The sequence below is a fragment of the Cherax quadricarinatus genome, unplaced genomic scaffold, assembly GCF_038502225.1.
Source record: "Cherax quadricarinatus isolate ZL_2023a unplaced genomic scaffold, ASM3850222v1 Contig905, whole genome shotgun sequence".
NCBI classification, from domain to species: Eukaryota; Metazoa; Arthropoda; class Malacostraca; order Decapoda; family Parastacidae; genus Cherax; species Cherax quadricarinatus.
In genome coordinates this window covers 88,833-116,366 of record NW_027195931.1, presented here as the reverse complement: position 1 = coordinate 116,366, position 27,534 = coordinate 88,833, and the positions used below count along the sequence as shown (strand labels likewise).

Below are 27,534 nucleotides of genomic sequence, written 5' to 3'. Positions count from 1 at the left end.
CTGATAAAGCTCTACACAGAGTCATAACTTGATAAAGCTCTACACAGAGTCATAACCTGATAAAGCTCTACACAGAGTCATAACCTGATAAAGCTCTACACAGAGTCATAACCTGATAAAGCTCTACACAGAGTCATAACCTGATAAAGCTCTAGAGTCATAACCTGATGAAGCTCTACACAGAGTCATAACCTGATAAAGCACACAGAGTCATAACCTGATAAAGCTCTACACAGAGTCATAACCTGATAAAGCTCTACACAGAGTCATAACCTGATAAAGCTCTACACAGAGTCATAACCTGATAAAGCTCTACACAGAGTCATAACCTGATAAAGCTCTACACAGAGTCATAACCTGATAAAGCTCTACACAGAGTCATAACCTGATAAAGCTCTACACAGAGTCATAACCTGATAAAGCTCTACACAGAGTCATAACCTGATAAAGCTCTACACAGAGTCATAACCTGATAAAGCTCTACACAGAGTCAACAAAAGCTCTTTCTATTACCTAAAAATATATTGTCAAGAATAATCTATTCGAATCTATTGTCATCTATCAGAATTCATCAGAATCTATCAGAATCTATCGGAATATATCAGAATCTATCGAATCGATCATAATCTAAGTTCTAATGGAATCTATCAAAATCTATCGGAATCTATCACAATCTATCAGAATCAATCACAATCTATCACAGTCTATCATAATCTATCACAATCTATCTATTATGAATGTGATTTCTGTTTTACCCTTATATATATATAATAGAAATCGATCTATTAACAGAGCAATAGATAGGTGGAGGATAATAGACACAGAAATAGAACTACTCGGAGTGTATTGTTGTATGATGTAGTTGATGTATTGTTGTATAGTTGTATGATGTAGTTGTTGTATTGTTGTATGATGTAGTTGATGTATTGTTGTATGATGTAGTTGACGTATTGTTGTATTGTTGTATGATGTAGTTGTTGTATTGTTGTATGATGTAGTTGATGTATTGTTGTATTGTTGTATGATGTAGTTGTTGTATTGTTGTATGATGTAGTTGATGTATTGTTGTATTGTTGTATGATGTAGTTGTTGTATTGTTGTATGATGTAGTTGTTGTATTGTTGTATGATGTAGTTGTTGTATTGTTGTATGATGTAGTTGTTGTATGATGTAGTTGATGTATTGTTGTATGATGTAGTTGTTGTATTGTTGTATGATGTAGTTGATGTATTGTTGTATGATGTAGTTGTTGTATTGTTGTATGATGTAGTTGTTGTATTGTTGTATGATGTAGTTGATGTATTGTTGTATGATGTAGTTGTTGTATTGTTGTATGATGTAGTTGTTGTATTGTTGTATGATGTAGTTGTTGTATTGTTGTATGATGTAGTTGATGTATTGTTGTATTGTTGTATGATGTAGTTGTTGTATTGTTGTATTGTTGTATGATGTAGTTGTTGTATTGTTGTATGATGTAGTTGATGTATTGTTGTATTGTTGTATGATGTAGTTGCTGTATTGTTGTATGATGTAGTTGTTGTATTGCTGTATGATGTAGTTGATGTATTGTTGTATGATGTAGTTGATGTATTGTTGTATTGTTGAATGATGTGGTTGTTGTATTGTTGTATGATGTAGTTGATGTATTGTTGTATTGTTGAATGATGTAGTTGTTGTATTGTTGTATGATGTAGTTGTTGTATTGTTGTATTGTTGTATGATGTAGTTGTTGTATTGTTGTATTGTTGTATGATGTAGTTGTTGTATTGTTGTATTGTTGTATGATGTAGTTGATGTATTGTTGTATGATGTAGTTGTTGTATTGTTGTATGATGTAGTTGATGTATTGTTTCATTGTTGTATGATGTAGTTGTTGTATTTTTGTATGATGTAGTTGATGTATTGTTGTATGATGTAGTTGTTGTATTGTTGTATGATGTAGTTGATGTATTGTTGTATTGTTGTATGATGTAATTGATGTATTGTTGTATGATGTAGTTGATGTATTGTTGTATGATGCAGTTGTTGTATTGTTGTATGATGTAGTTGTTGTATTGTTGTATGATGTAGTTGATGTATTGTTGTATTGTTGTATGATGTCGTTGTTGTATTGTTGTATGATGTAGTTGATGTATTGTTGTATTGTTGTATGATGTAGTTGACGTATTTTTGTATGATGTAGTTGATGTATTGTTGTATGATGTAGTTGTTGTATTGTTGTATGATGTAGTTGATGTATTGTTGTATGATGTAGTTGTTGTATTGTTGTATGATGTAGTAGTTGTATTGTTGTATGATGTAGTTGATGTATTGTTGTATGATGTAGTTGATGTATTGTTGTATGATGTAGTTGTTGTATTGTTGTATGATGTAGTTGATGTATTGTTGCATTTTTGTATGGTGTAGTTATTGTATTGTTGTATGATGTAGTTGTTGCATTGTTGTATGATGTAGTTGTTGTATTGTTGTATGATGTAGTTGATGTATTGTTGTATTCTTGTATGATGTAGTTGTTGTATTGTTGTATGATGTAGTTGATGTATTGTTGTATGATGCAGTTGTTGTATTGTTGTTTGATGTAGTTGTTGTATTGTTGTATGATGTAGTTGATGAATTGTTGTATGATGTAGTTGATGTATTGTTGTATGATGTAGTTGATGTATTGTTGTATGATGCAGTTGTTGTATTGTTGTTTGATGTAGTTGTTGTATTGTTGTATGATGTAGTTGATGAATTGTTGTATGATGTAGTTGATGTATTGTTGTATGATGTAGTTGATGTATTGTTGTATGATGTAGTTGTTGTATTGTTGTATGATGTAGTAGTTGTATTGTTGTATGATGTAGTTGATGTATTGTTGTATGATGTAGTTGTTGTATTGTTGTATGATGTAGTTGATGTATTGTTGTATGATGTAGTTGATGTATTGTTGTATGATGTAGTTGATGTATTGTTGTATGATGTAGTTGATGTATTGTTGTATGATGTAGTTGTTGTATTGTTGTATGATGTAGTTGATGTATTGTTGTATGATGTAGTTGTTGTATTATTGTATGATGTAATTGATGTATTGTTGTATGATGTAGTTGTTGTATTGTTGTATGATGTAGTTGATGTATTGTTGTATGATGTAGTTGTTGTATTGTTGTATGATGTAGTTGATGTATTGTTGTATGATGTAGTTGTTGTATTGTTGTATGATGTAGTTGTTGTATTGTTGTATGATGTAGTTGATGTATTGTTGTATGATGTAGTTGATGTATTGTTGTATGATGTAGTTGATGTATTGTTGTATGATGTAGTTGTTGTATTGTTGTATGATGTAGTTGTTGTATTGTTGTATGATGTAGTTGATGTATTGTTGTATTGTTGTATGATGTAGTTGTTGTATTGTTGTATGATGTAATTGTTGTATTGTTGTATGATGTAGTTGTTGTATTGTTGTATGATGTAGTTGATGTATTGTTGTATGATGTAATTGTTGTATTGTTGTATGATGTAGTTGTTGTATTGTTGTATTGTTGTATGATGTAGTTGATGTATTGTTGTATGATGTAGTTGTTGTATTGTTGTATGATGTAGTTGTTGTATTGTTGTATTATGTAGTTGTTGTATTGTTGTATTGTTGTATGATGTAGTTGTTGTATTGTTGTATTATGTAGTTGTTGTATTGTTGTATGATGTAGTTGTTGTATTGTTGTATGATGTAGTTGTTGTATTGTTGTATGATGTAGTTGATGTATTGTTGTATGATGTAGTTGTTGTATTGTTGTATGATGTAGTTGTTGTATTGTTGTATGATGTAGTTGTTGTATTGTTGTATGATGTAGTTGTTGTATTGTTGTATGATGTAGTTGTTGCATTGTTGTATGATGTAGTTGATGTATTGTCGTATTGTTGTATGATGAAGTTGATGTATTGTTGTATGATGTAGTTGATGTATTGTCGTATGATGTAGTTGTTGTATTGTTGTATTATGTAGTTGTTGTATTGTTGTATGATACAGTTGATGTATTGTTGTATGATGTAGTTGTTGTATTGTTGTATGATGTAGTTGATGTATTGTTGTATGATGTAGCTGTTGTATTGTTGTATGATGTAGTTGTTGTATTGTTGTATTGTATGATGTAGTTGATGTATTGTTGTATTGTTGTATGATGTAGTTGTTGTATTGTTGTATGATGTAGTTGTTGTATTGTTGTATGATATAGTTGTTGTATTGTTGTATTGTTGTATGATGTAGTTGATGTATTGTTGTATTGTTGTATGATGTAGTTGATGTATTGTTGTATTGTTGTATGATGTAGTTGATGTATTGTTGCATTGTTGCATGATGTAGTTGTTGTATTGTTGTATGATGTAGTTGATGTATTGTTGTATGATGTAGTTGATGTATTGTTGTATTGTTGTATGATGTAGTTGATGTATTGTTGTATTGTTGTATGATGTAGTTGATGTATTGTTGCATTGTTGCATGATGTAGTTGTTGTATTGTTGTATGATGTAGTTGATGTATTGTTGTATGATGTAGTTGATGTATTGTTGTATTGTTGTATGATGTAGTTGATGTATTGTTGTATTGTTGTATGATGTAGTTGTTGTATTGTTGTATTATGTAGTTGATGTACTGTTGTATGATGTAGTTGTTGTATTGTTGTATTGTTGTATGATGTAGTTGTTGTATTGTTGTATGATGTAGTTGATGTATTGTTGTATGATGTAGTTGTTGTATTGTTGTATGATGTAGTTGATGTATTGTTGTATTGTATGACGTAGTTGATGTATTGTTGTATTGTTGTATGATGTAGTTGTTGTATTGTTGTATGATGTAGTTGTTGTATTGTTGTACGATATAGTTGTTGTATTGTTGCATGATGTAGCTGATGTATTGTTATATGATGTAGTTGATGTATTGTATGATGTAGTTGTTGTATGATGTAGTTGATGTAGTTGATGTATTGTTGTATTGTTGTATGATGTAGTTGTTGTATTGTTGTATGATGTAGTTGTTGTACTGTTGCATGATGTAGTTGATGTATTGTTGTATGATGTAGTTGTTGTATTGTTGTATGATGTAGTTGTTGTATTGTTGTATGATGTAGTTGTTGTATTGTTGTATGATGTAGTTGTTGTACTGTTGCATGATGTAGTTGATGTATTGTTGTATGATGTAGTTGATGTATTGTTGTATGATGTAGTTGTTGTATGATGTAGTTGATGTATTGTTGTATGATGTAGTTGATGTATTGTTGTATGATGTAGTTGTTGTATGATGTAGTTGATGTATTGTTGTATGATGTAGTTGATGTATTGTTGTATGATGTAGTTGATGTATTGTTGTATGATGTAGTTGTTGTATTGTTGTATGATGTAGTTGATGTATTGTTGTATGATGTAGTTGATGTATTGTTGTATGATGTAGTTGTTGTATTGTTGTATGATGTAGTTGATGTATTGTTGTATTGTTGTATGATGTAGTTGATGTATTGTTGTATGATGTAGTTGATGTATTGTTGTATGATGTAGTTGATGTATTGTTGTATGATGTAGTTGTTGTATTGTTGTATTGTTGTATGATGTAGTTGATGTGTTGTCTTGTGTTGTGTTATCTTGTGTTGTCTTGTGTTATCTTGTGTTATCTTGTGTTGTCTTGTGTTGTCTTGTGTTGTGTTGTCTTGTGTTGTGTTGTCTTGTGTTGTCTTGTGTTATCTTGTGTTATCTTGTGTTATCTTGTGTTATCTTGTGTTGTGTTGTCTTGTGTTGTCTTGTGTTGTGTTGTCTTGTGTTGTGTTGTCTTGTGTTGTTTTGTGTTATCTTGTGTTATCTTGTGTTGTCTTGTGTTGTCTTGTGTTGTGTTGTCTTGTGTTGTCTTGTGTTGTGTTGTCTTGTGTTGTGTTGTGTTGTCTTGTGTTGTCTTGTGTTGTCTTGTGTTGTCTTGTGTTGTGTTGTCTTGTGTTGTCTTGTGTTGTGTTGTCTTGTGTTGTGTTGTCTTGTGTTGTCTTGTGTTATCTTGTGTTATCTTGTGTTGTCTTGTGTTGTCTTGTGTTGTGTTGTCTTGTGTTGTCTTGTGTTGTGTTGTCTTGTGTTGTGTTGTGTTGTCTTGTGTTGTCTTGTGTTGTCTTGTGTTGTCTTGTGTTGTCTTGTGTTGTGTTGTCTTGTGTTGTGTTATCTTGTGTTATCTTGTGTTGTCTTGTGTTGTCTTGTGTTGTGTTGTCTTGTGTTGTGTTGTGTTGTGTTGTGTTGTGTTGTGTTGTGTTGTCTTGTGTTGTCTTGAGTTGTGTTGTCTTGTGTTGTGTTGTGTTGTGTTGTGTTGTGTTGTGTTGTGTTGTCTTGTGTTGTCTTGTGTTGTCTTGTGTTGTGTTGTCTTGTGTTGTGTTATCTTGTGTTGTCTTGTGTTGTCTTGTGTTGTCTTGTGTTGTGTTGTCTTGTGTTGTGTTATCTTGTGTTGTCTTGTGTTGTCTTGTGTTGTCTTGTGTTGTGTTGTCTTGTGTTGTGTTGTGTTGTCTTGTGTTGTCTTGTGTTGTGTTGTCTTGTGTTGTGTTGTCTTGTGTTGTGTTGTCTTGTGTTATCTTGTGTTATCTTGTGTTGTCTTGTGTTGTCTTGTGTTGTGTTGTGTTGTGTTGTGTTGTGTTATCTTGTGTTGTGTTGTGTTGTGCTATCTTGTGTTGTGTTGTGTTATCTTGTGTTGTGTTGTGTTGTGTTGTGTTGTGTTATCTTGTGTTGTGTTGTGTTGTGTTGTGTTATCTTGTGTTGTGTTGTGTTGTGTTGTGTTATCTTGTGTTGTGTTGTGTTGTGTTGTGTAGTGTTATCTTGTGTTGTGTTGTGTTGTGTTGTGTTATCTTGTGTTGTGTTGTGTTGTGTTATCTTGTGTTGTGTTGTGTTGTGTTGTGTTATCTTGTGTTGTGTTGTGTTATCTTGTGTTGTGTTGTGTTATCTTGTGTTGTGTTGTGTTGTGTTGTGTTGTGTTGTCTTGTGTTGTGTTGTGTTGTGTTGTGTTGTGTTGTGTTGTGTTATCTTGTGTTGTGTTGTGTTGTGTTGTGTTGTGTTGTGTTGTGTTGTGTTGTGTTGTGTTGTGTTGTGTTGTGTTATCTTGTGTTGTGTTGTGTTGTGTTGTGTTGTGTTGTGTTGTGTTGTCTTGTGTTGTGTTGTGTTGTGTTGTGTTGTGTTGTGTTGTGTTATCTTGTGTTGTGTTGTCTTGTGTTGTGTTGTGTTGTGTTGTGTTGTGTTGTGTTGTCTTGTGTTGTGTTGTGTTGTGTTGTGTTATCTTGTGTTGTGTTGTGTTGTGTTATCTTGTGTTGTGTTGTGTTATCTTGTGTTGTGTTGTGTTGTGTTGTGTTATCTTGTGTTGTGTAGTGTTGTGTTGTGTTGTGTTGTGTTGTGTTATCTTGTGTTGTGTAGTGTTGTGTTGTGTTGTGTTGTGTTATCTTGTGTTGTGTTGTGTTATCTTGTGTTGTGTTGTGTTGTGTTGTGTTGTGTTATCTTGTGTTGTGTAGTGTTGTGTTGTGTTGTGTTGTGTTATCTTGTGTTGTGTTGTGTTATCTTGTGTTGTGTTGTGTTATCTTGTGTTGTGTTGTGTTATCTTGTGTTGTGTTGTGTTATCTTGTGTTGTGTTGTGTTGTGTTGTGTTGTGTTGTGTTATCTTGTGTTGTGTTGTGTTATCTTGTGTTGTGTTGTGTTGTGTTATCTTGTGTTGTGTTGTGTTATCTTGTGTTGTGTTGTGTTGTGTTATCTTGTGTTGTGTTGTGTTATCTTGTGTTGTGTTGTGTTATCTTGTGTTGTGTTGTGTTGTGTTGTGTTATCTTGTGTTGTGTTGTGTTATCTTGTGTTGTGTTGTGTTATCTTGTGTTGTGTTGTGTTGTGTTGTGTTGTGTTATCTTGTGTTGTGTTGTGTTATCTTGTGTTGTGTTGTGTTATCTTGTGTTGTGTTGTGTTGTGTTGTGTTGTGTTATCTTGTGTTGTGTTGTGTTGTGTTGTGTTGTGTTGTGTTATCTTGTGTTGTGTTGTGTTGTGTTGTGTTGTGTTATCTTGTGTTGTGTTGTGTTATCTTGTGTTGTGTTGTGTTATCTTGTGTTGTGTTGTGTTATCTTGTGTTGTGTTGTGTTATCTTGTGTTGTGTTGTGTTGTGTTGTGTTGTGTTGTGTTGTGTTGTGTTGTGTTGTGTTGTGTAGTGTTGTGTAGTGTTGTGTTGTGTTATCTTGTGTTGTGTTGTGTTGTGTAGTGTTGTGTTGTGTAGTGTTGTGTAGTGTTGTGTTGTGTTGTGTTATCTTGTGTTGTGTTGTGTTGTGTAGTGTTGTGTTGTGTTGTGTTATCTTGTGTTGTGTAGTGTTGTGTTGTGTTGTGTTGTGTTGTGTTATCTTGTGTTGTGTTGTGTTGTGTAGTGTTGTGTTGTGTTGTGTTGTGTTGTGTTGTGTTGTGTTGTGTTGTGTTGTGTTGTGTTGTGTTATCTTGTGTTGTGTTGTGTTGTGTTGTGTTATCTTGTGTTGTGTTGTGTTGTGTTGTGTTGTGTTGTGTTATCTTGTGTTGTGTAGTGTTGTGTTGTGTTGTGTTGTGTTGTGTAGTGTTGTGTTGTGTTGTGTTGTGTTGTGTTGTGTTGTGTTGTGTTATCTTGTGTTGTGTTGTGTTGTGTTGTGTTATCTTGTGTTGTGTTGTGTTGTGTTGTGTTGTGTTGTGTTGTGTTGTGTTGTGTTGTGTTGTGTTGTGTTGTGTTGTGTTGTGTTGTGTTGTGTTATCTTGTGTTGTGTTGTGTTGTGTTGTGTTGTGTTGTGTTGTGTTGTGTTGTGTTGTGTTATGTTGTGTTGTGTTGTGTTGTGTTGTGTAGTGTTGTGTTGTGTTGTGTTGTGTTGTGTTGTGTTGTGTTGTGTAGTGTTGTGTAGTGTTGTGTTGTGTTGTGTTGTGTTGTGTTGTGTTGTGTTGTGTTGTGTAGTGTTGTGTTGTGTTGTGTTGTGTTGTGTTGTGTTGTGTTGTGTTATCTTGTGTTGTGTTGTGTTGTGTAGTGTTGTGTTGTGTTGTGTTGTGTTGTGTTGTGTTGTGTTGTGTTGTGTTGTGTTGTGTTGTGTTGTGTTATCTTGTGTTGTGTTGTGTTGTGTTGTGTTGTGTTGTGTTGTGTTGTGTTGTGTTGTGTAGTGTTGTGTTGTGTTGTGTTGTGTTGTGTTGTGTTGTGTAGTGTTGTGTTGTGTTGTGTTGTGTTGTGTTGTGTTGTGTTGTGTAGTGTTGTGTTGTGTTGTGTTGTGTTGTGTTGTGTTGTGTTATCTTGTGTTGTGTAGTGTTGTGTTGTGTTGTGTTGTGTTGTGTTGTGTTATCTTGTGTTGTGTAGTGTTGTGTTGTGTTGTGTAGTGTTGTGTAGTGTTGTGTTGTGTTGTGTTGTGTTGTGTAGTGTTGTGTTGTGTTGTGTTGTGTTGTGTTGTGTTGTGTTGTGTTGTGTTGTGTTGTGTTGTGTTGTGTTGTGTTGTGTTGTGTTGTGTTGTGTTGTGTTGTGTTGTGTTGTGTAGTGTTGTGTAAGTCTCGTCACTGTAGCACAAATCTCATTTCTTGATACAAAATTCTTTGACAGGTAAATTATTTGACAGACAAATTCTTTGACAGGTAAATTATTTGACAGATAAATTCTTTGACAGGTAAATTATTTGACAGATAAATTCTTTGACAGGTAAATTATTTGACAGACAAATTCTTTGGCAGGTAAATTATTTGACAGATAAATTATTTGACAGGTAAAATATTTGACAGATAAATTCTTTGACAGGTAAATTATTTGACAGACAAATTCTTTGACAGGTAAATTATTTGACAGATAAATTCTTTGACAGGTAAATTATTTGACAGATCAATTCTTTGACAGGTAAATTATTTGACAGACAAATTCTTTGACAGGTAAATTATTTGACAGATAAATTCTTTGACAGGTAAATTATTTGACAGATAAATTCTTTGACAGGTAAATTATTTGACAGACAAATTCTTTGACAGGTAAATTATTTGACAGACAAATTCTTTGACAGGTAAATTATTTGACAGATAAATTGTTTGACAGGTAAATTATTTGACAGATAAATTCTTTGACAGGTAAATTATTTGACAGATAAATTCTTTGACAGGTAAATTATTTGACAGATAAATTGTTTGACAGGTAAATTATTTGACAGATAAATTCTTTGACAGGTAAATTATTTGACAGACAAATTCTTTGTCAATCAAATTCTTTGACAGGTATATTATTTGACAGATAAATTCTTTGAGAGGTAAATTATTTGACAGGTAAATTACTGGACAGCTAAATTTTTTGACAGGTAAATTTTTTGACAGGTAAATTTTTTGACAGACAAATTTTTTGACAGACAAACTTTCTGACAGACAAATTCCTTGACAGGTAAAATCCTTGACAGTTCATTAATTCTCTTACTAGTTCTTGCCAGTTCAGAATTTGGAATTAACTAAATTTACTTTAGAAAATTCTGGAAGACACAGTTCCACAATACTGGGTGGCTTTCTGGGTGGCTGGCTGGCTGGCTAGCTGGCTTGCTTGCTGGCTGGCTGGCTGGCTGGCTGGCTGGATGGCTAACTAGCTGGCTGGCTAGGTAGCTAGCTGGCTGGCTAGGTAGCTAGCTGGCTGGCTGGCTGACTGGCTGGCTGGCTGGCTGGCTGGCTGGCTAGCTGGCTAGCTGACTGGCTGGTTGAGTTACTAGCTGGTTGGCTGGCTGGCTGGATGACTAGCTAACTAGCTGGCTGGCTGGCTGACTAGTTGGCTGACTAGGTAGCTGGCTGGCTGGCTGACTGGCTGGCTAGCTGGCTGCCTAGCTACCTGGCTGGTTAACTAGCTGGCTGACTGGCTAGCTAACTAGCTGGCTGGCTGGCTGGCTGGCTGGCTAGCTAACTAGCTGGCTGGTTGGCTGACTAACTAGCTGGCTGGCTGGCTGGCTAACTAGCTGGCTGGCTGGCTGGCTAACTAGCTGGCTGGCTGGCTGACTGACTGGCTGGCTGGCTAGCTAACTAGCTGGCTGGTTAACTAGCTGGCTAGCTGGCTGGCTGGCTGACTGACTGGCTAGCTAACTAGCTGGCTGGCTGACTGGCTAGCTTTCTAACTAGCTGGCTGGCTTGTTGGCTGGCTAATTAGCTGGCTGGCTAGGTAGCTGGCTGGCTGGCTAGCTGACTGGCTAGCTGGCTGGCTGGCTGACTAACTAGCTGGCTGGCTAGCTTGCTAGCTAGCTGGCTGACTGGCTGGCTAGCTGGCTGGCTAGTTGGGTGGCTGGCTTGCTAGCTAGCTGACTAGCTGGCTAGCTGGCTGGCTGGTTAGCTGGCTAGCTGTTTGGCTGGCTAGCTGGCTGGCTGGTTGGCTGGCTAGCTGGGTGGCTGGCTGGCTGACTGGCTGGCTAGCTGGCTGGTTGGTTGGTTGGCTGGCTGCCTGGCTGGCTAGCTGGCTGGCTGGCTGACTGGTTGACTGGCTGGCTGACTGGCTAGCTGGCTTGCTAGCTGGCTGGCTGGCTGGCTGGCTGCCTGGCTGCCTGGCTGACTGGCTGACTGGCTGACTGGCTTAACTACTGTTTCGTGGAAGACAGAATCACACTGGCTTAGTAAGACACAATAAGACACTTAGAGCAACTCTAAGTAGCTCTAAGCAACTCTAAGTAACTCTAGGTAACTCTAAGTAACTCTAACTCTAACTAACTTTGAGTAACTCTAAGCAACTCTTAGTCTACGTAACTTAGAGCAACTCTTTAGTAACTCTAAGCAAATCTAAGCAACTCTAACTTTATGTAACTTTGAGCAGCTATAAGCAGCTCTAAGTAATATAGAGTTCTAAGCAACATAGAGCAACTCTTTAGTAACTCTAAATCTAAATAACCTAGAACTCTAAGCAACTCTAAGTAGCTCTAAGTAACTCAGATCAACTCTAAGTAGTTCTAAGCGACTCTAAATCTAAGTAACTTAGAGCAACTCTAAGCAGCTCTAAGTAACTCTAAGAATTTTAGAATTGAAGGATAAATGCTGGATTATAGAGATTAATTCTGGTAATAAATTCTTCCTTATAGTCAAGCCTTACGAAGTTACTAATGCCTAGGCCTATGAGACGTCACACCTAGGCCTATGAGACGTCACGCCTAGACCTATAAGACGTCACGCCTAGGCCTATAAGACGTCACGCCTAGGCCTATAAGACGTCACGCCTAGGCCTATGAAAAGTCACGCCCAGGAGTTCGTCCTAAGAAATTCTGAAAGGTCTTTTGTAAGCCTAAGTACCTTAAAATGAGAATTTAATGCTAAAAATTCCAGCATTTTTTACTAAAGCCTAAAAGGAGCCTCAACACAGGAATTTAATGGTAAAAATGCTAGTATTTCTTAAGAAAGCCTAAAATAAATACCTTAAAATGTAAATGTACTACTAAAAATTCTAGCATTTTTTGATGATGCCTAAAATGAGTCTTTAAATACTTCAAGTTAATACTAAGAAAGTCTTAATAGGTCAGAATTTATTAATCCAACTGTAGAACCTAGAAAATTCTCCTTAGAGAACAAGAGAAGAACAAACTGGGAATTAGTGGAGGAATTAGCAAATGAATCAGTGGAAGAATTAGTGGATGAGTTAGTGGAAGAATTAAGCATTAGTGAGGGAATTAGTGAAGAGTTAGTGAAGGAATTAGCTAGCTACTTCACTAATTCCTATAATTATTTTCTAAGAGAAGATTCCTTCAGAATTAATTTCAGACTCTGAAGAATAGCTGAGAATTCGATCACAAGTTCCACTTCTAATCCCCCATCAGCAAATGGGTGAATACCATGCGCATCTATCAGAACTAGCGAGAATAGACGATAGACCTAGCAGCGATAGACTGGCAACTATGGTGATAGATAGGTGAAGGGGAAATAGATGAACCCTGATTACTGGACTATCTCTAAGTGGTTTAATATGTACAATCGGTTTTAAGGCTGGTTAGCACACTCTTGCTATGGTGTTCAAGGGAGTGTTGAACACTTCTGGTGTGTCCGTTTGGGTGGGTGATAGGAAGCATTGGTTGCCACACATCACAGAAAATTATCAAATTGGTGCAAGTTTTGTTTTTCTGGGCAGGTCCCCGACTTACGAACGGGTGGAGCTTAGGGGATAGGGGGGAGGTGGGTGTTTCGACTTGAGAACGCAACGCGTTCGTGGTGTTTCAGACTTCCAGAATCCTGGGAGCACAAATAGTTTGTGTTCCTGGTGTTTTAGTTAAGATATAACTTGTATTGCTGGTATTTCGACTTACGAACAGGCTGTATTGCTGGTGTTTCGACTTACGAACAGGCTGTATTGCTGGTGTTTCGACTTACAAACAAGGTATCTACATTACAAACAGTACAAAGTGTTGGTACTTCTTTCATTTGGTGGCTGTAAAAATTCCATTGGGTAACAAGTACCCTGTTCGTAAGTGGAGTTGTGTGTGTGTGTACCTTAGGGCGTTCGTAAGTCGGGGACCCCACATAAGTCTTTTCCAAAACACGGAAGAACATGGTTTGAACCTGTTATGAGCACGAATCACGTCTGAGCCTGCTCTTATGATCAGTGTTGTGTCTGTTCAACACATTGTTGACCTTGGACACTGCAATACTCTCGTGAACTCTCACAAATTTCCACTAGTGAAGATACTGTTCATAAGACAGGTGTAACAAGGCTGTTAGCCGCCCTCTAGCAAAGCTGCGGCCCTTGTGGCTCCTGGTTTCCTGCGGCGCCGCAGGTTGGGTGGCTAGCCACCAGTTTTGGGAAGACAGGGCAGTGCCGCAGGGCCAGGGCTCTGGTTCCTACAGCAGCACCTACAGAAGAATCTCCCTGTAGGGTCGCTGTCCAGGGGGCATCTCCCAGTGGACGGTGGGTGGCCGCAGCGGTGCTAGTGGGCGGGCTGGCTGCTATATCAGGGTTTCCTTCTGATGATCTACACTCTGCATCTCTTGAAGGCTCTTTCCTTTAGTCTCAGGTACGAATATAAGAGTGAAGACCAGAGCTAGAGCCGCGACGCTGGAGTACAGCCAGAAGGCTCCATATAAACCCAGGAAGAACTCCAGATCGACGAAGGTCTTGACGCTGACGAAGGAGCAAGCGTAGCTGACGGATGCTGCTAAGGAGCCCAGCCCTCGGTGCTTTAGTGGGAAGAGCTCCCCGATGTAGAGCCAACTGATTGGTGAAACACCAAGAGCAAAAGCTATTTCAATAACGAGGATACAGAAGAGAGGAACCCAATCTGAGTCTTTCCACTGCTGGCGAGCGAGGATGTTCTCATCCTTGTCGAGTCCCTTCATGTACATGTAGCCTCCGAAGGCTGCTAGAGCAGCAGACATGAGCATGTTGCTGAAGACCAGGAGGGGACGACGCCCAACTGTGTCAATCAGAGCTGAGGATGCCATTCCCGCGCAGATCTGCACGAAGGCCACCACTACCGCCGCCCGGTAGGGGTTCAAGCCCACGAAGGTCTTGGCTAGAATGGGCACAGCATAGAAGTTGAAGGCGTTGGCTCCACTGAATTTCTGGAAGACCATGAGGCCGCAGGTGATGAAGAGTGGCCGCAGGAGGTCCCGCGGCGCCGTGCGCTGACGACCGGAGATTGTGTCACGGCGCAGAGTAGCGATATTTGCCTTCATGGTCGTTAACTCCCGAGCAACGTCGGTTTCAGATCCACGTAGCCATCTCAGCGCATCGGCAGCTTCGGAGTCACGACCACTATATAACAGAAAGCTTGGCGTCTCTGGGATGAACAAGGCTGCTAGGAACAAGCACACTGGAGCCACTGCAGTAACTGTCGCCAGTTCCCTCCAGTTGAGAAACGCTCCTAGCAGATAGGAAAGCAACATACCAATGTTACTACTCAGCTTGGCTAAGGCACACAAACAGCCCCGGATCTCCGGGTGAGCGATTTCGCTGATGTAGACAGGCGTGACAACAGCGATGACAGCCGAGCACACACCACCCATCAGCGCTGCCACATACAACATGCTAACGTTCCACGCTACCACCGTTAGCAGCCACGACAGGGCAAAGGGTATAGCCACAGCACATAGCACTTTCTTCCTCCCAAACCTGATAGCCATGCCCCCCGGCACGGCCCCGAAGAATGCCCCCAGCAGTGACAAGGAGGCTATCCATGACCCCTGGTCCTCACTGATGGAGAAATGGTGGCCCTGAGCAGACAGCATGGCCATAGAGGCCAAGGCAGGCGAGGAATACCCCTTGCCCAGGCCAGCACACAGAGGGCCCAGTGACACAACAAGGGTGGCCAGCACCTGGAACACAAAATTACATTAGTTACCCTTAAAACTTATTAATTAAAACCCACAGTATCATATCTGTAACAATTCATAACTAACCCACAATACTCTGCCTGGAACAATTCACAACTAACCCACAACACACACACACACATAGTAACCCCTAGTTCAAGCCTAGAGCTGGGTCTGCGAAGCGCTATTTGTCTCACTAACTCAGCAGACCTAGAAACAGCAGGACGTCCCCAACAACTCTCTCAGTAGCTCTCGGCCTGGCGTAGCCTAGCAACCAACACACTGCCTATAACATATACCCAAAGGTTCACCTTGGAAGACCATTATTTTAGCAGATATCTGACAGCAGTGGTGTGCTATGCCCAGAGAAAGAAGAATTAAGATTGAAGTCCCCAGATACTTCATCTCCCCATCTGCCAGCATGTTATCTTGTTGCTGGGTCCCCTATCTACATAAATCAGACTCAGGTACATGCAAGATTTATGCTCAAATATGTTTAATTTACTTTGGGAAATCTTGGCAGTGTTAACTGGGTCTTTCCAGCCTCCCATGCTGTCCTTAACTAGCGGTCAGCATCACCTGTAACTTGCTGACGGCTACTTCAGCTCTTTACGGTTCCTTACAGCATGACAGGGTGAGTTTAGTAGGGTTTTCTCTGTTGGATTGTCCCTGGCGCTGTGGCTCACCCTGAGGCTATCTTGACTACCCACACACGTAGGCCTGACCTCCCAACACTATGCTATCTCAGTGAGTTCCTCGTGAATTTCTGGCTAAAACTGTATATGCAAGTGCCCAAGCCACTCAAAGCAACGTGGATGTCCAAACCACGTGTATGTCCAAGCCTGGACACCTTACCTCACAGGTGTCTCACCCTACACCCGGCTGTGAGTTACCTGAAGCTTTTCTACAGCTTCTTACCACTATTCTGTAGCCTGAGGTCAGTACTGGCGTGTTTTAGTGTGTTTTTTTGTTACTGCCTCTAATTGCTCTGTCAGTGGCACAGTCGGGCCCCCAGACATGTGCTCAGCACAGCCTGTGATTGTCCTAACCATACCCAGACACTATCACAATACTAGCTTCCCGATGTTCTCTCTAGCTATTCTGGCGTCAAAGGGTATGCAAGCGCCACGCTACAGTGTCAGACCTGACGTCATATTAAGACGTCACACAACCAATGTTACGTCACTGTTTCACAGTGAGCAGTTTAAAGTGTTTTTTTTTCAGTAATCTCCGCAAAATTTGAGAAAGTGTAGATATGCTGAGTGTTCCCAGTCAATAGCACAGTGTTCGACTGAGTATGCATGTTATGTTCTCTCAGTCAGTATTTTATACCATTGTTGCACAACCACATATGTTTAAGTGCTTTAGTGTTCATTTTTGTACAGAAAAATCTTTAAATCGTTCCAACAATGTTTCTAGCGCTCCCAGATCACAGACTGAGGTCTGGAGTTCGAATCCACGGTACGACCTGAGAATATTAGGGACGTGTTTCCATAACACACCTGCTGTCTGTGTTCACCCACCAGTATAAAATGGGTACCTGGGTGTTAATCGACAGGTGTGGGTCGCATCCTGGGACAAATTGACCTAATTTTCGGGAAATGCTTAGCATAACAAGTGACTTTCTATATAGTAGTATGTCACTGATGTCAGCTATGGTCTGTATACCTTGTGCATGTACTGTCAGAATCAAATAACAACACTGCAACTAGGCAAGGGTTCGAACACATGTCGTTTTGGCCCACCTCATGGTGAACGAAAATCACACATGACGCTCTAAACTCTTATGTGTGTGTTCAGCAGAGTGGTCAATATCTAAACAGGGGTCTCCAAACTTTTCCAATACGAGGGCCACATCATTGCTGAATGAGGTGTCCAGCTTGAGCCAAATATTAGAACGGATTTTAAATGGTACATTATACCAAAATCCGACAGGAATCCACAAAGAAATCGCTTGAAATTTGGAGACTTTTCGTGGTGCAAAGATTTATAAAATTGGATCAGATTTCTTCCCATATACTTTTAGCATGTCATTTGTTTTGAGATCTGTTTTTTCTATAATAATAGGAAAATTATTTCTAAAATTGTTTTTGCAAATCATTGATGATTTCTGACGGAAATGAAAAAGGAAATCCTGCTCCACCTTTTTTCATGAAATATTTCACAACTTGGGAAACGAACCAAGATAGAAACCTTCACCTGTTCTTCAAATAGCATCAATTTAGCCCTGATTACCTTAACATGTGTAAACAGATCATAAATCAGATTCGTTTCACCTTACAACTTCAGAATCAATTGGTTCATGTCTCGTCACATCAGCACACAAATGGCAATTTCCAAAAGCCAGTCAGTGTTCGATGTGGTTCTGGTCTATTCTTCTCTGTGAGGAATGAATCAATTTCCTTTCTGAGCTGAACGAACTGTGACCGAACCATAACTAAGCCATCGAACTGCTCTACAATAAGACAAGTCAACGAACTGAGAATCAGTTTCTTTCAGAAAATCACGAAACTGGCGATGACTAAGACCCTGATCAGTTCGAATGAAAATTACTGTGGAAACAACAGGTTTAAGAAACACAAGATATACCTGGAGAGAGTTCCGGGGGTCAACGCCCCCGCGGCCCGGTCTGTGACCAGGCCTCCTTAGGTCAGTGTCCCAGGATGCGACCCACACCAGTCCACTAACACCCAGGTACCCATTTTACTGATGGGGAACATAGACAACAGGTGGAAAGAAACACGTCCAATGTTTCTACTCTGGCTGGGAATCGAACCCAGGCCCTCACCGTGTGAAGCCAGAGCTTTAACCACCAGGCCACCAGAGCCCCGCTGTAATAACCTGGTATAACCACATATTCTCCACACAACGTAGAAACATCGTCTTTGAGAATCCATCATCCTCAGAAGCTTCTGTGATTTGTCCAACCAAACGTTCCTTCACCCCAGACGTACTCTGTCCTCCATCACTTGTCAGTGATGTCACATCATTCATTTATGAGGAGTAAGAGAATAAATATATTTCTTGATACATCTTCAGCTCTACTAGCAATAGTATCTGGCACAAGACTGAGGATTTTAAACAGATTTGATTTTTTTTTGACCTAACTCCGTCACTGCTTCCATTATACACTCTTGGATTATATCTCCTTGGCTTTCCTGTTTTAGCTAACGTATAAGTTACTTCGTAATTGTCTCTGCTTATAGCTTAGTTTTCATCTCTCTTATGCATAAAAAACCTTCTTGGGAAAGCAACCTGTGCTGCATTGATTCAAAATTTTCCGAACGCTGTGTTCCTGTGAATTGGGAACAATTTAGTATATATTTGGTCCCACAATACCGACGTACATTGTATTTCTTCAAAGCTGAAAAGTTTCGTACTTTATTCTCCATTCTTTATTAAACACGAGGTACTCACTCTGCACTGCTTCTTTCCTTCTTCAACTGAAGGGTATATCTCAAAAATGAATTTTGACGTATAAATTGTTACAAGCAACAAAATTCTTAACTTTAAGTGACTGAAATTAGGGGTTAATACTTTTACTGTTTATACATATTTCAAGTCGCTGTGGGCAGCGTAAAATCTTTTGGTGGGCCGCATGTGACCCACGGGCCGCAGTTTGGAGACCCCTGGTCTAGCCCATCAAAACACATCCCTTAGGGTTACAGGTCACACTCTGACATGTCCACTGACACCCTTCTGTCAGTCCCAGTGTCAAATACATGAGTCTTCCATACATCCTGTACAGAGAGAACTATGCTTGCTGACTCTCGCTAACATCACACAAACTGAGTCATTTTTGTCTACGACTCCCAAACAGATTCATTCTCTGGCAGTGACCACTTCTACTGGCATCACTGAAGACACATTCACCCGAGTCGTCCTTATGGCTCACCACTCGACGACGTTGTCTCCAAAATACCCTACTCTCTGGCAGGTGGTGCCTTTGCTTGAGTTACCCTTCCAGCGACTGCCTTACACACTCCCAGTCAAGAAATCTGGAATACGGCTTAGTCTGCAGGCCCTGTTCCAGCATAACAAGTTTCCAGGACACCCCACTTGCTGGAATCATTAAGTTGTGCCACATTAGAGCAACCCTGCCATGACTTCCCTGCAACACAGTTCCCAGTCAACAACCCTGTCTGGCTCCACAGCTCAGCCAAGTAATGTTTTCTTGTGTGATGTCGCACTTTCTATGGTCTCCGACTTAGGATGGCTTACTGCCTCTAGCACGAGTTCCTGCTTTGCAGTGGCACTGTCTACACCATTTTTAGCACCCCCGCCCTTTTTTTCCTACCCTTCTTTGTTTTATGTAATTGCTTGTCATTCATGCCTGGCATCCATGCCAATGCTCTGTGTTCGACAACACTCTAATTGCCAGACATAATGAGGGCAAATTCCTAGGCCTATACCTCGACAACAACCTAAATTTCAGCACCCATATCCAACACATAACCAAAAAAGTATCCAAAACGGTTGGGATCCTCTCCAAGATACGATACTACGTATCGCAAACTGCCCTTCTCACACTATACCACTCACTTATATATCCATACCTCACCTATGCTATATGTGCTTGGGGATCAACTGCAGCAACACACCTAAAGCCAATAATAACCCAACAAAAAGCCACAGTAAGAATAATCACTAAATCCCATCCCTGGCAACACACCCCCCCCACTCTTCATAGATCTAAACTTACTCCCTGTTCAGTACATCCACACTTACTACTGTGCAATCTATATATACAGGACCTTAAATTCCAATATCAACCTTGACCTAAAACGCTTTCTTGATAGTTGTGACAGAACCCATAGGCATAACACCAGACACAAACATCTCTATGACATTCCCCGTGTCCGACTAAACCTTTACAAAAATTCAATGTATGTCAAAGGCCCTAAAATCTGGAACACCCTACCTGAGAACTCTAGAACTGCAGACACATTCATCACCTTCAAAACTACCATTGGAAAACATCTTATCTCCCTGATACACCCCGTCAACTAACTACACGAATACCACCTGGTGGTTCACAATTACACTCACTCATCCACTGACTATAAACCCAGAAATACTAATCTTAATCTTAAAATAATAAATCCTAACTAGTCATAAGTTTGCCTATGATACTCCAATATAGACACTTTGTATTGTGCCAAAACAAAAGCATTCACATTGTTAAAGTCTGCCCGAAATGCCTAGTCATGCTAGGTGTCCTATTGGCCCCCTCTGTAATGCCTAGCCATGCTAGGTGTCCTAGTGGCCCCCTCTGTAATGCCTAGCCATGCTAGGTGTCCTAGTGGCCCCCTCTGTAATGCCTAGTCATGCTAGGTGTCCTAGTGGGCCCCCTGTAATGCCTAGTCATGCTAGGTGTCCTAGTGGCCCCCCTCTGTAATGCCTAGCCATGCCTAGTGGCCCCATCTGTAATGCCTAGCCATGCTAGGTGTCCTAGTGGCCCCCTCTGTAATGCCTAGCCATGCTAGGTGTCCTAGTGGCCCCCCTCTGTAATGCCTAGCCATGCTAGGTGTCCTAGTGGCCCCCTCTGTAATGCCTAGCCATGCTAGGTGTCCTAGTGGCCCCCTCTGTAATGCCTAGCCATGCTAGGTGTCCTAGTGGCCCCCCTCTGTAATGCCTAGCCATGCTAGGTGTCCTAGTGGCCCCCCTCTGTAATGCCTAGTCATGCTAGGTGTCCTAGTGGGCCCCCTGTAATGCCTAGTCATGCTAGGTGTCCTAGTGGCCCCCCTCTGTAATGCCTAGCCATGCTAGGTGTCCTAGTGGCCCCCTCTGTAATGCCTAGTCATGCTAGGTGTCCTAGTGGCCCCCTCTGTAATGCCTAGCCATGCTAGGTGTCCTAGTGGCCCCCTCTGTAATGCCTAGCCATGCTAGGTGTCCTAGTGGCCCCCCTCTGTAATGCCTAGCCATGCTAGATGTCCTAGTGGCCCCCCTCTGTAATTAGTATTTTATAACATGTAAACCCAGCATTGTGACCCTTATAGAGAATAAACTTGAATTCAATTGAATTGGATTATTAGTCACAGTTGGGATGACTATGGGTACCGTGGCCAAGCGATAATATAACTGTCCAGATTGTATTTCATTCTATGCTTCCTAGGCCTCGTGCTGACGTCAGGTAGGCCTAGTTGAAATCTAGAGCTTGGTCCACGACATGCTATATAGTTCTCACTTCCTCAACAAACCTAGAAATAGTGAGACTGACCCCACAACTCTTTCATCAGGCCTCAATCTGGCCTAGCAACCAATTCTCTGCCTATACAATATACCCAAATAAGCCTAAGGCTTACCTCCAAAGATTATTTCTCCTTGTGGGATATAACCCACATCTATCTGTCCTCACCTATCTAATACCACAGGGGTTGAGTCACAGCTCCTAGGCCTGTCTCTTAGCAAATACACATAAACTGTCCCGTGTGTACACTCAGCTGTGTACGTACTCCTGTGTACGCACCTGTGTACAGTGTTGGGGTGCTGGAGGTGCCTCATAGACAAACTTGGCGGAGGGTGACCGCTTCCTAGACTTTCTACTCATACTGAAGGTTGATGTTGACGCTTGTTCAGAGTCCTGGGATGTGCAGGAGACTATAGTCACCTGATCTAGGTGGTGTGGTGAGCGGTTGGTCCTGGGAACCTGAGGGTAGGTAGTGTTGCGGCTAGGGGAAGGTGACTGTGAAGGGTAGGTGGCAGCACGGGTAAGTGGTGTTACCTGGCGTGGGTAGGTGAGTTCCCTGGTAGGTGAAGGTGACTGTGAAGGGTAGGTGGCAGCTCGGGCAAGTGGTGTCACCTGGCGTGGGTAGGTGAGTTCCCTGGTAGGTGAAGGTGACTGTGAAGGGTAGGTGGCAGCTCGGGCAAGTGGTGTCACCTGGCGTGGGTAGGTGAGTTCCCTGGTAGGTGAAGGTGACTGTGAAGGGTAGGTGGCAGCTCGGGGAAGTGGTGTCACCTGGCGTGAGTAGGTGAGTTCCCTGGTAGGTGAAGGTGACTGTGAAGGGTAGGTGGCAGCTCGGGCAAGTGGTGTCACCTGGCGTGGGTAGGTGAGTTCCCTGGTAGGTGAAGGTGACTGTGAAGGGTAGGTGGCAGCTCGGGCAAGTGGTGTCACCTGGCGTGGGTAGGTGACTTCCCTGGTAGGTGAAGGTGACTGTGAAGGGTAGGTGGCAGCTCGGGCAAGTGGTGTCACCTGGCGTGAGTAGGTGAGTTCTCTGGTAGGTGAAGGTGACTGTGAAGGGTAGGTGGCAGCTCGGGCAAGTGGCGTCACCTGGCGTGAGTAGGTGAGTTCCCTGGTAGGTGAAGGTGACTGTGAAGGGTAGGTGACAGCTCGGGAAAGTGGAGTCACCTGGTGTGGGTAGGTGACTTCCCTGGTAGGTGAAGGTGACTGTGAAGGGTAGGTAGCAGGTCGGGAAAGTGGAGTCACCTGGTGTGGGTAGGTGACTTCCCTGGTAGGTGAAGGTGACTGTGAAGGGTAGGTGGCAGCTCGGGAAAGTGGAGTCACCTGGTGTGGGTAAGTGACCTCTCTTGTAGGTGAAGGTGACTGTGAAGGGTAGGTGGCAGCTCGGGAAAGTGGAGTCACCTGGTGTGGGTAGGTGACCTCTCTTGTAGGTGAAGGTGACTCTGAAGGATAGGTGGCAACACGGGCAAGTGGTGTCACCTGGCGCAAATAGGTGACTTCCCTTGTAGGTGAAGTCTGCTGTGAAGGGTAGGTGGCAGCCCGGGCAAGTGGCGTCACCTGACGTGAGTAGTTGACTTCCCTGGTAGGTGAAGGTGACTGTGAAGGATAGGTGGCAACACGCGCAAGTGGTGTCACCTGGCGCAAATAGGTGACTTCCCTTGTAGGTGAAATCTGCTGTGAAGGGTAGGTGGCAGCCCGGGCAAGTGTCGTCACCTGACGTGAGTAGTTGACTTCCCTGGCAGGTGAAGTCCCCTTGAGAGGATAGGTGCAGGTGCGAGAGAGCGACGTCACCTGCCTCGTATAAGCAGGTGATGTCACCTGCCCAGGAGGGTAGGTGACTTGGGAGGCTGGATGATAGTTGACATCGGCCCCTAGTGAGCACCTGCCTAAGGTGGGCGTGGTTCCTGGTAAGTAGGTGGCCCTTAGGTGACCCTCTGTGTCTCCTGGACCGGGAGATAGGCACCTGAACGTCTACTGTGGGCATACAGGGTGTCAAGAATGTTTATACACGAGGTATACGTGCCCAGTATGTATACCTCCTGGTATACGTGTCCAGTGTGTATACCTCGTAGTATGAGCACCTGTGATCATACACGTTCCCAGCGTGTATACTTTGATGTATAGGCAGCAATGTTCTTGTATGACTGGACACACACTAGAGACATATGTATACAAGATAAGCACACAGTATGTATATTTCCCACTAAATGCTCACACCCAGAGCATACACATACATACAGCTGTATGATCCGTTGATGTACGTCATACAATGCTATCTCTTAAGATAGAAGTAGACAGTCACATAGAAGTGGTGACCAGGGTGGCTTGAACCAGCGGCGTAAATGGCTTTGAGGATCTTCCAGTGGCTCTGATGATCTTCCAGTGGTTCTGATGATCTTCCAGTGGCTCTGATGACCTTCCAGTGGTTCTGATGATCTTCCAGTGGGTCTGATGATCTTCCAGTGGCTCTGATGATCTTCCAGTGGCTCTGATGATCTTCCAGTGGTTCTGATGATCTTCCAGTGGCTCTGATGATCTTCCAGTGGTTCTGATGATCTTCCAGTGGCTTTAAAGATCTTCCAGAGGTTTTGAGGATCTTCCAGTGGCTTTAGGGATCTTCTAGTGGTTTTGGGGGTCTTCCAGTAGCTTTGGGGATCTTCCAGTGGCTTTCGGGGTCTTCCAGTGACTTTGGGGATCTTCCAGTGACTTTCGGGGTCTTCCAGTGACTTTTGGGGTCTTCCAGAGGCTTTGATGATCTTCCAGTGGTTTTGATGATCTTCCAGTGGCTTTGATGATCTTCCAGTGGCTTTGATGATCTTCCAGTGGCTTTGATGATCTTCCAGTGGCTTTGATGATCTTCCAGTGGCTTTGATGATCTTCCAGTGGCTTTGATGATCTTCCAGTGGCTTTGATGATCTTCCAGTGGCTTTGATGATCTTCCAGTGGCTTTGATGATCTTCCAGTGGCTTTGATGATCTTCCAGTGGCTTTGATGATCTTCCAGTGGCTTTGATGATCTTCCAGTGGCTTTGATGATCTTCCAGTGGCTTTGATGATCTTCCAGTGGCTTTGATGATCTTCCAGTGGCTTTGATGATCTTCCAGTGGCTTTGATGATCTTCCAGTGGCTTTGATGATCGCAGACTTGGTTTCCTGTGAAGAAAGAAACCAATTTCAGTGGCTATTGATAATATGATGAAATTGAAGACTTTTCAGTCTGATAAAACTCTGTTGCAAAGTTACTGGAAAGTTACTGGAAAGTTACTGGAAAGTTGCTGGAAAGTTACTGGAAAGTTACTGGAAAGTTACTGGAAAGTTGCTGGAAAGTTACTGGAAAGTTGCTGGAAAGTTACTGGAAAGTTACTGGAAAGTTACTGGAAAGTTACTGGAAAGTTACTGGAAAGTTGCTGGAAAGTTACTGGAAAGTTACTGGAAAGTTACTGGAAAGTTACTAAAAAAGTTACTGGAAAGTTACTGGAAAGTTACTGGAAAGTTACTGGAAAGTTACTGGAAAGTTACTGGAAAGATACTGGAAAATTACTGGAAAGTTACTGGAAAGTTACTAAAAAGTTACTGGAAAGTTACTGGAAAGTTACTGGAAAGTTACTGGAAAGTTACTGGAAAGATACTGGAAAGTTACTGGAAAGTTACTGGAAAGTTACTAAAAAGTTACTGGAAAGTTACTGGAAAGTTACTAAAAAGTTACTGGAAAGTTACTGGAAAGTTACTGGAAAGTTACTGGAAAGTTACTGGAAAGATACTGGAAAGATACTTAAAAGCTACTGGAAAGTTACTAAAAAGTTACTGGAAAGTTACTAAAAAGTTACTGGAAAGTTACTAAAAAGTTACTGGAAAGTTACTGGAAAGTTACTAAAAAGTTACTGGAAAGTTACTAAAAAGTTACTGGAAAGTTGCTAAAAAGTTACTGGAAAGTTACTGGAAAGTTACTGGAAAGTTACTGGAAAGTTACTAAAAAGTTACTGGAAAGTTACTGGAAAGTTACTGGAAAGTTACTAAAAAGTTACTGGAAAGTTACTGGAAAGTTACTGGAAAGTTACTGGAAAGTTACTGGAAAGATACTGGAAAGTTACTGGAAAGTTACTGGAAAGTTACTAAAAAGTTACTGGAAAGTTACTGGAAAGTTACTAAAAAGTTACTGGAAAGTTACTGGAAAGTTACTGGAAAGTTACTGGAAAGTTACTGGAAAGTTACTGGAAAGTTACTGGAAAGATACTGGAAAGATACTTAAAAGCTACTGGAAAGTTACTAAAAAGTTACTGGAAAGTTACTAAAAAGTTACTGGAAAGTTACTAAAAAGTTACTGGAAAGTTGCTAAAAAGTTACTGGAAAGTTACTGGAAAGTTACTGGAAAGTTACTGGAAAGTTACTAAAAAGTTACTGGGAAGTTACTAAAAAGTTACTGGAAAGTTACTGGAAAGTTACTGGAAAGTTACTGGAAAGTTACTAAAAAGTTACTGGAAAGTTACTGGAAAGTTACTGGAAAGTTACTGGAAAGATACTGGAAAGATACTTAAAAGCTACTGGAAAGTTACTAAAAAGTTACTGGAAAGTTACTAAAAAGTTACTGGAAAGTTACTAAAAAGTTACTGGAAAGTTACTGGAAAGTTACTAAAAAGTTACTGGAAAGTTACTAAAAAGTTACTGGAAAGTTGCTAAAAAGTTACTGGAAAGTTACTGGAAAGTTACTGGAAAGTTACTGGAAAGTTACTAAAAAGTTACTGGAAAGTTACTGGAAAGTTACTGGAAAGTTACTAAAAAGTTACTGGAAAGTTACTAAAAAGTTACTGGAAAGTTGCTAAAAAGTTACTGGGAAGTTACTAAAAAGTTACTGGAAAGTTACTGGAAAGTTACTAAAAAGTTACTGGGAAGTTACTAAAAAGTTACTGGAAAGTTACTGGAAAGTTACTGGAAAGTTACTGGAAAGTTACTGGAAAGTTACTGGAAAGATACTGGAAAGATACTTAAAAGCTACTGGAAAGTTACTAAAAAGTTACTGGAAAGTTACTAAAAAGTTACTGGAAAGTTGCTAAAAAGTTACTGGAAAGTTACTGGAAAGTTACTTAAAAGGTACTGGAAACCTGAAAAGTGTGTAGAACTTTCTTTAAGTTTTCCGAGTATTTTAGAGTTAAATTTTAACTACAGTTAAACGCAATAATTAACACATAAATTATTACAGTAATTAATAATCATTTATTATGTTAGAAATGTTAATTTTGCATGTTATAGTGTTTGTACACTGAGACATTGATTTAGAAAGACTCGTGAACAAACACAGGTCATGTTTGAAACGTTTCGGTCCTGGGACATTGATCACTTCTAACAGAGGTTGAAAGACGTATTGGGATGAGGTCAGGTAGATAACTAGGTCACGTGACTCCTGTGTTGTTAGGTAGGTGTTGCTTTCTCTGGTTGAGTAACATGTATGTCGGTGGTGGTGATTAGTGAGGCTTCCAGACATTGTCGACGTCTATGATCTTGTTCCGTGAGGACGAGCTGTGTCTCATTCTAATTCAGCAAATGTCCCGTTGGAGTCCCTGTGGAGGATTCAGGCGTCCCTTAATGTGGAGTCCCTGTGGAGGACACAGGCGTCCCTTAAGGTACACCTGTGTCCTCCACAGGGACTCCACGTTAATGTACACCTGTGTCCTCCACAGGGACTCCACGTTAAGGTACACCAGTGTACTCAACAGGGACTCCACGTTAAGGTACACCTGTGTCCTCAACAGGGACTCCACGTTAATGTACACCAGTGTCCTCCACAGGGACTCCACGCTAAGGTACACCAGTGTCCTCAACAGGGACTCCACGTTAAGGTACACCAGTGTCCTCCACAGGGACTCCACGCTAAGGTACACCAGTGTCCTCAACAGGGACTCCACGTTAAGGTACACCTGTGTCCTCAACAGGGACTCCACGTTAATGTACACCTGTGTCCTCCACAGGGACTCCACGTTAAGGTACACCTGTGTCCTCAACAGGGACTCCACGTTAATGTACACCAGTGTCCTCCACAGGGACTCCACGCTAAGGTACACCAGTGTCCTCAACAGGGACTCCACGTTAAGGTACACCAGTGTCCTCCACAGGGACTCCA

General features: G+C 41.1%; 1 protein-coding gene across 1 annotated transcript; it reads right to left on the bottom strand.

The window, feature by feature from the left end:
- Window positions 1–8,220: 8,220 nt before the first annotated feature.
- LOC128700998 (facilitated trehalose transporter Tret1-2 homolog) lies at window positions 8,221–23,274 on the bottom strand. Its single transcript, XM_053794549.2, has 2 exons — window positions 21,710–23,274; window positions 8,221–15,243 (listed from the first exon to the last, which is right to left on the bottom strand). The coding sequence occupies exons 1-2, from the start codon at window positions 21,788–21,790 to the stop codon at window positions 13,876–13,878; spliced, it is 1,449 nt and encodes a 482-aa protein (XP_053650524.1). The 5' UTR covers window positions 21,791–23,274; the 3' UTR covers window positions 8,221–13,875.
- Window positions 23,275–27,534: the final 4,260 nt, after the last annotated feature.

Excerpts from the sequence above, each read along its gene's own strand:
- LOC128700998 (XM_053794549.2), bottom strand. The coding sequence starts at position 21,790 with ATGAGTAGAAAGTCTAGGAAGCGGTCACCCTCCGCCAAGTTTGTCTAT. Across the intron at positions 15,244-21,709 it reads CACCCCAACACTGTACACAG|GTGCTGGCCACCCTTGTTGT; the intron begins GTGCGTACACAG and ends TTTGTGTTCCAG.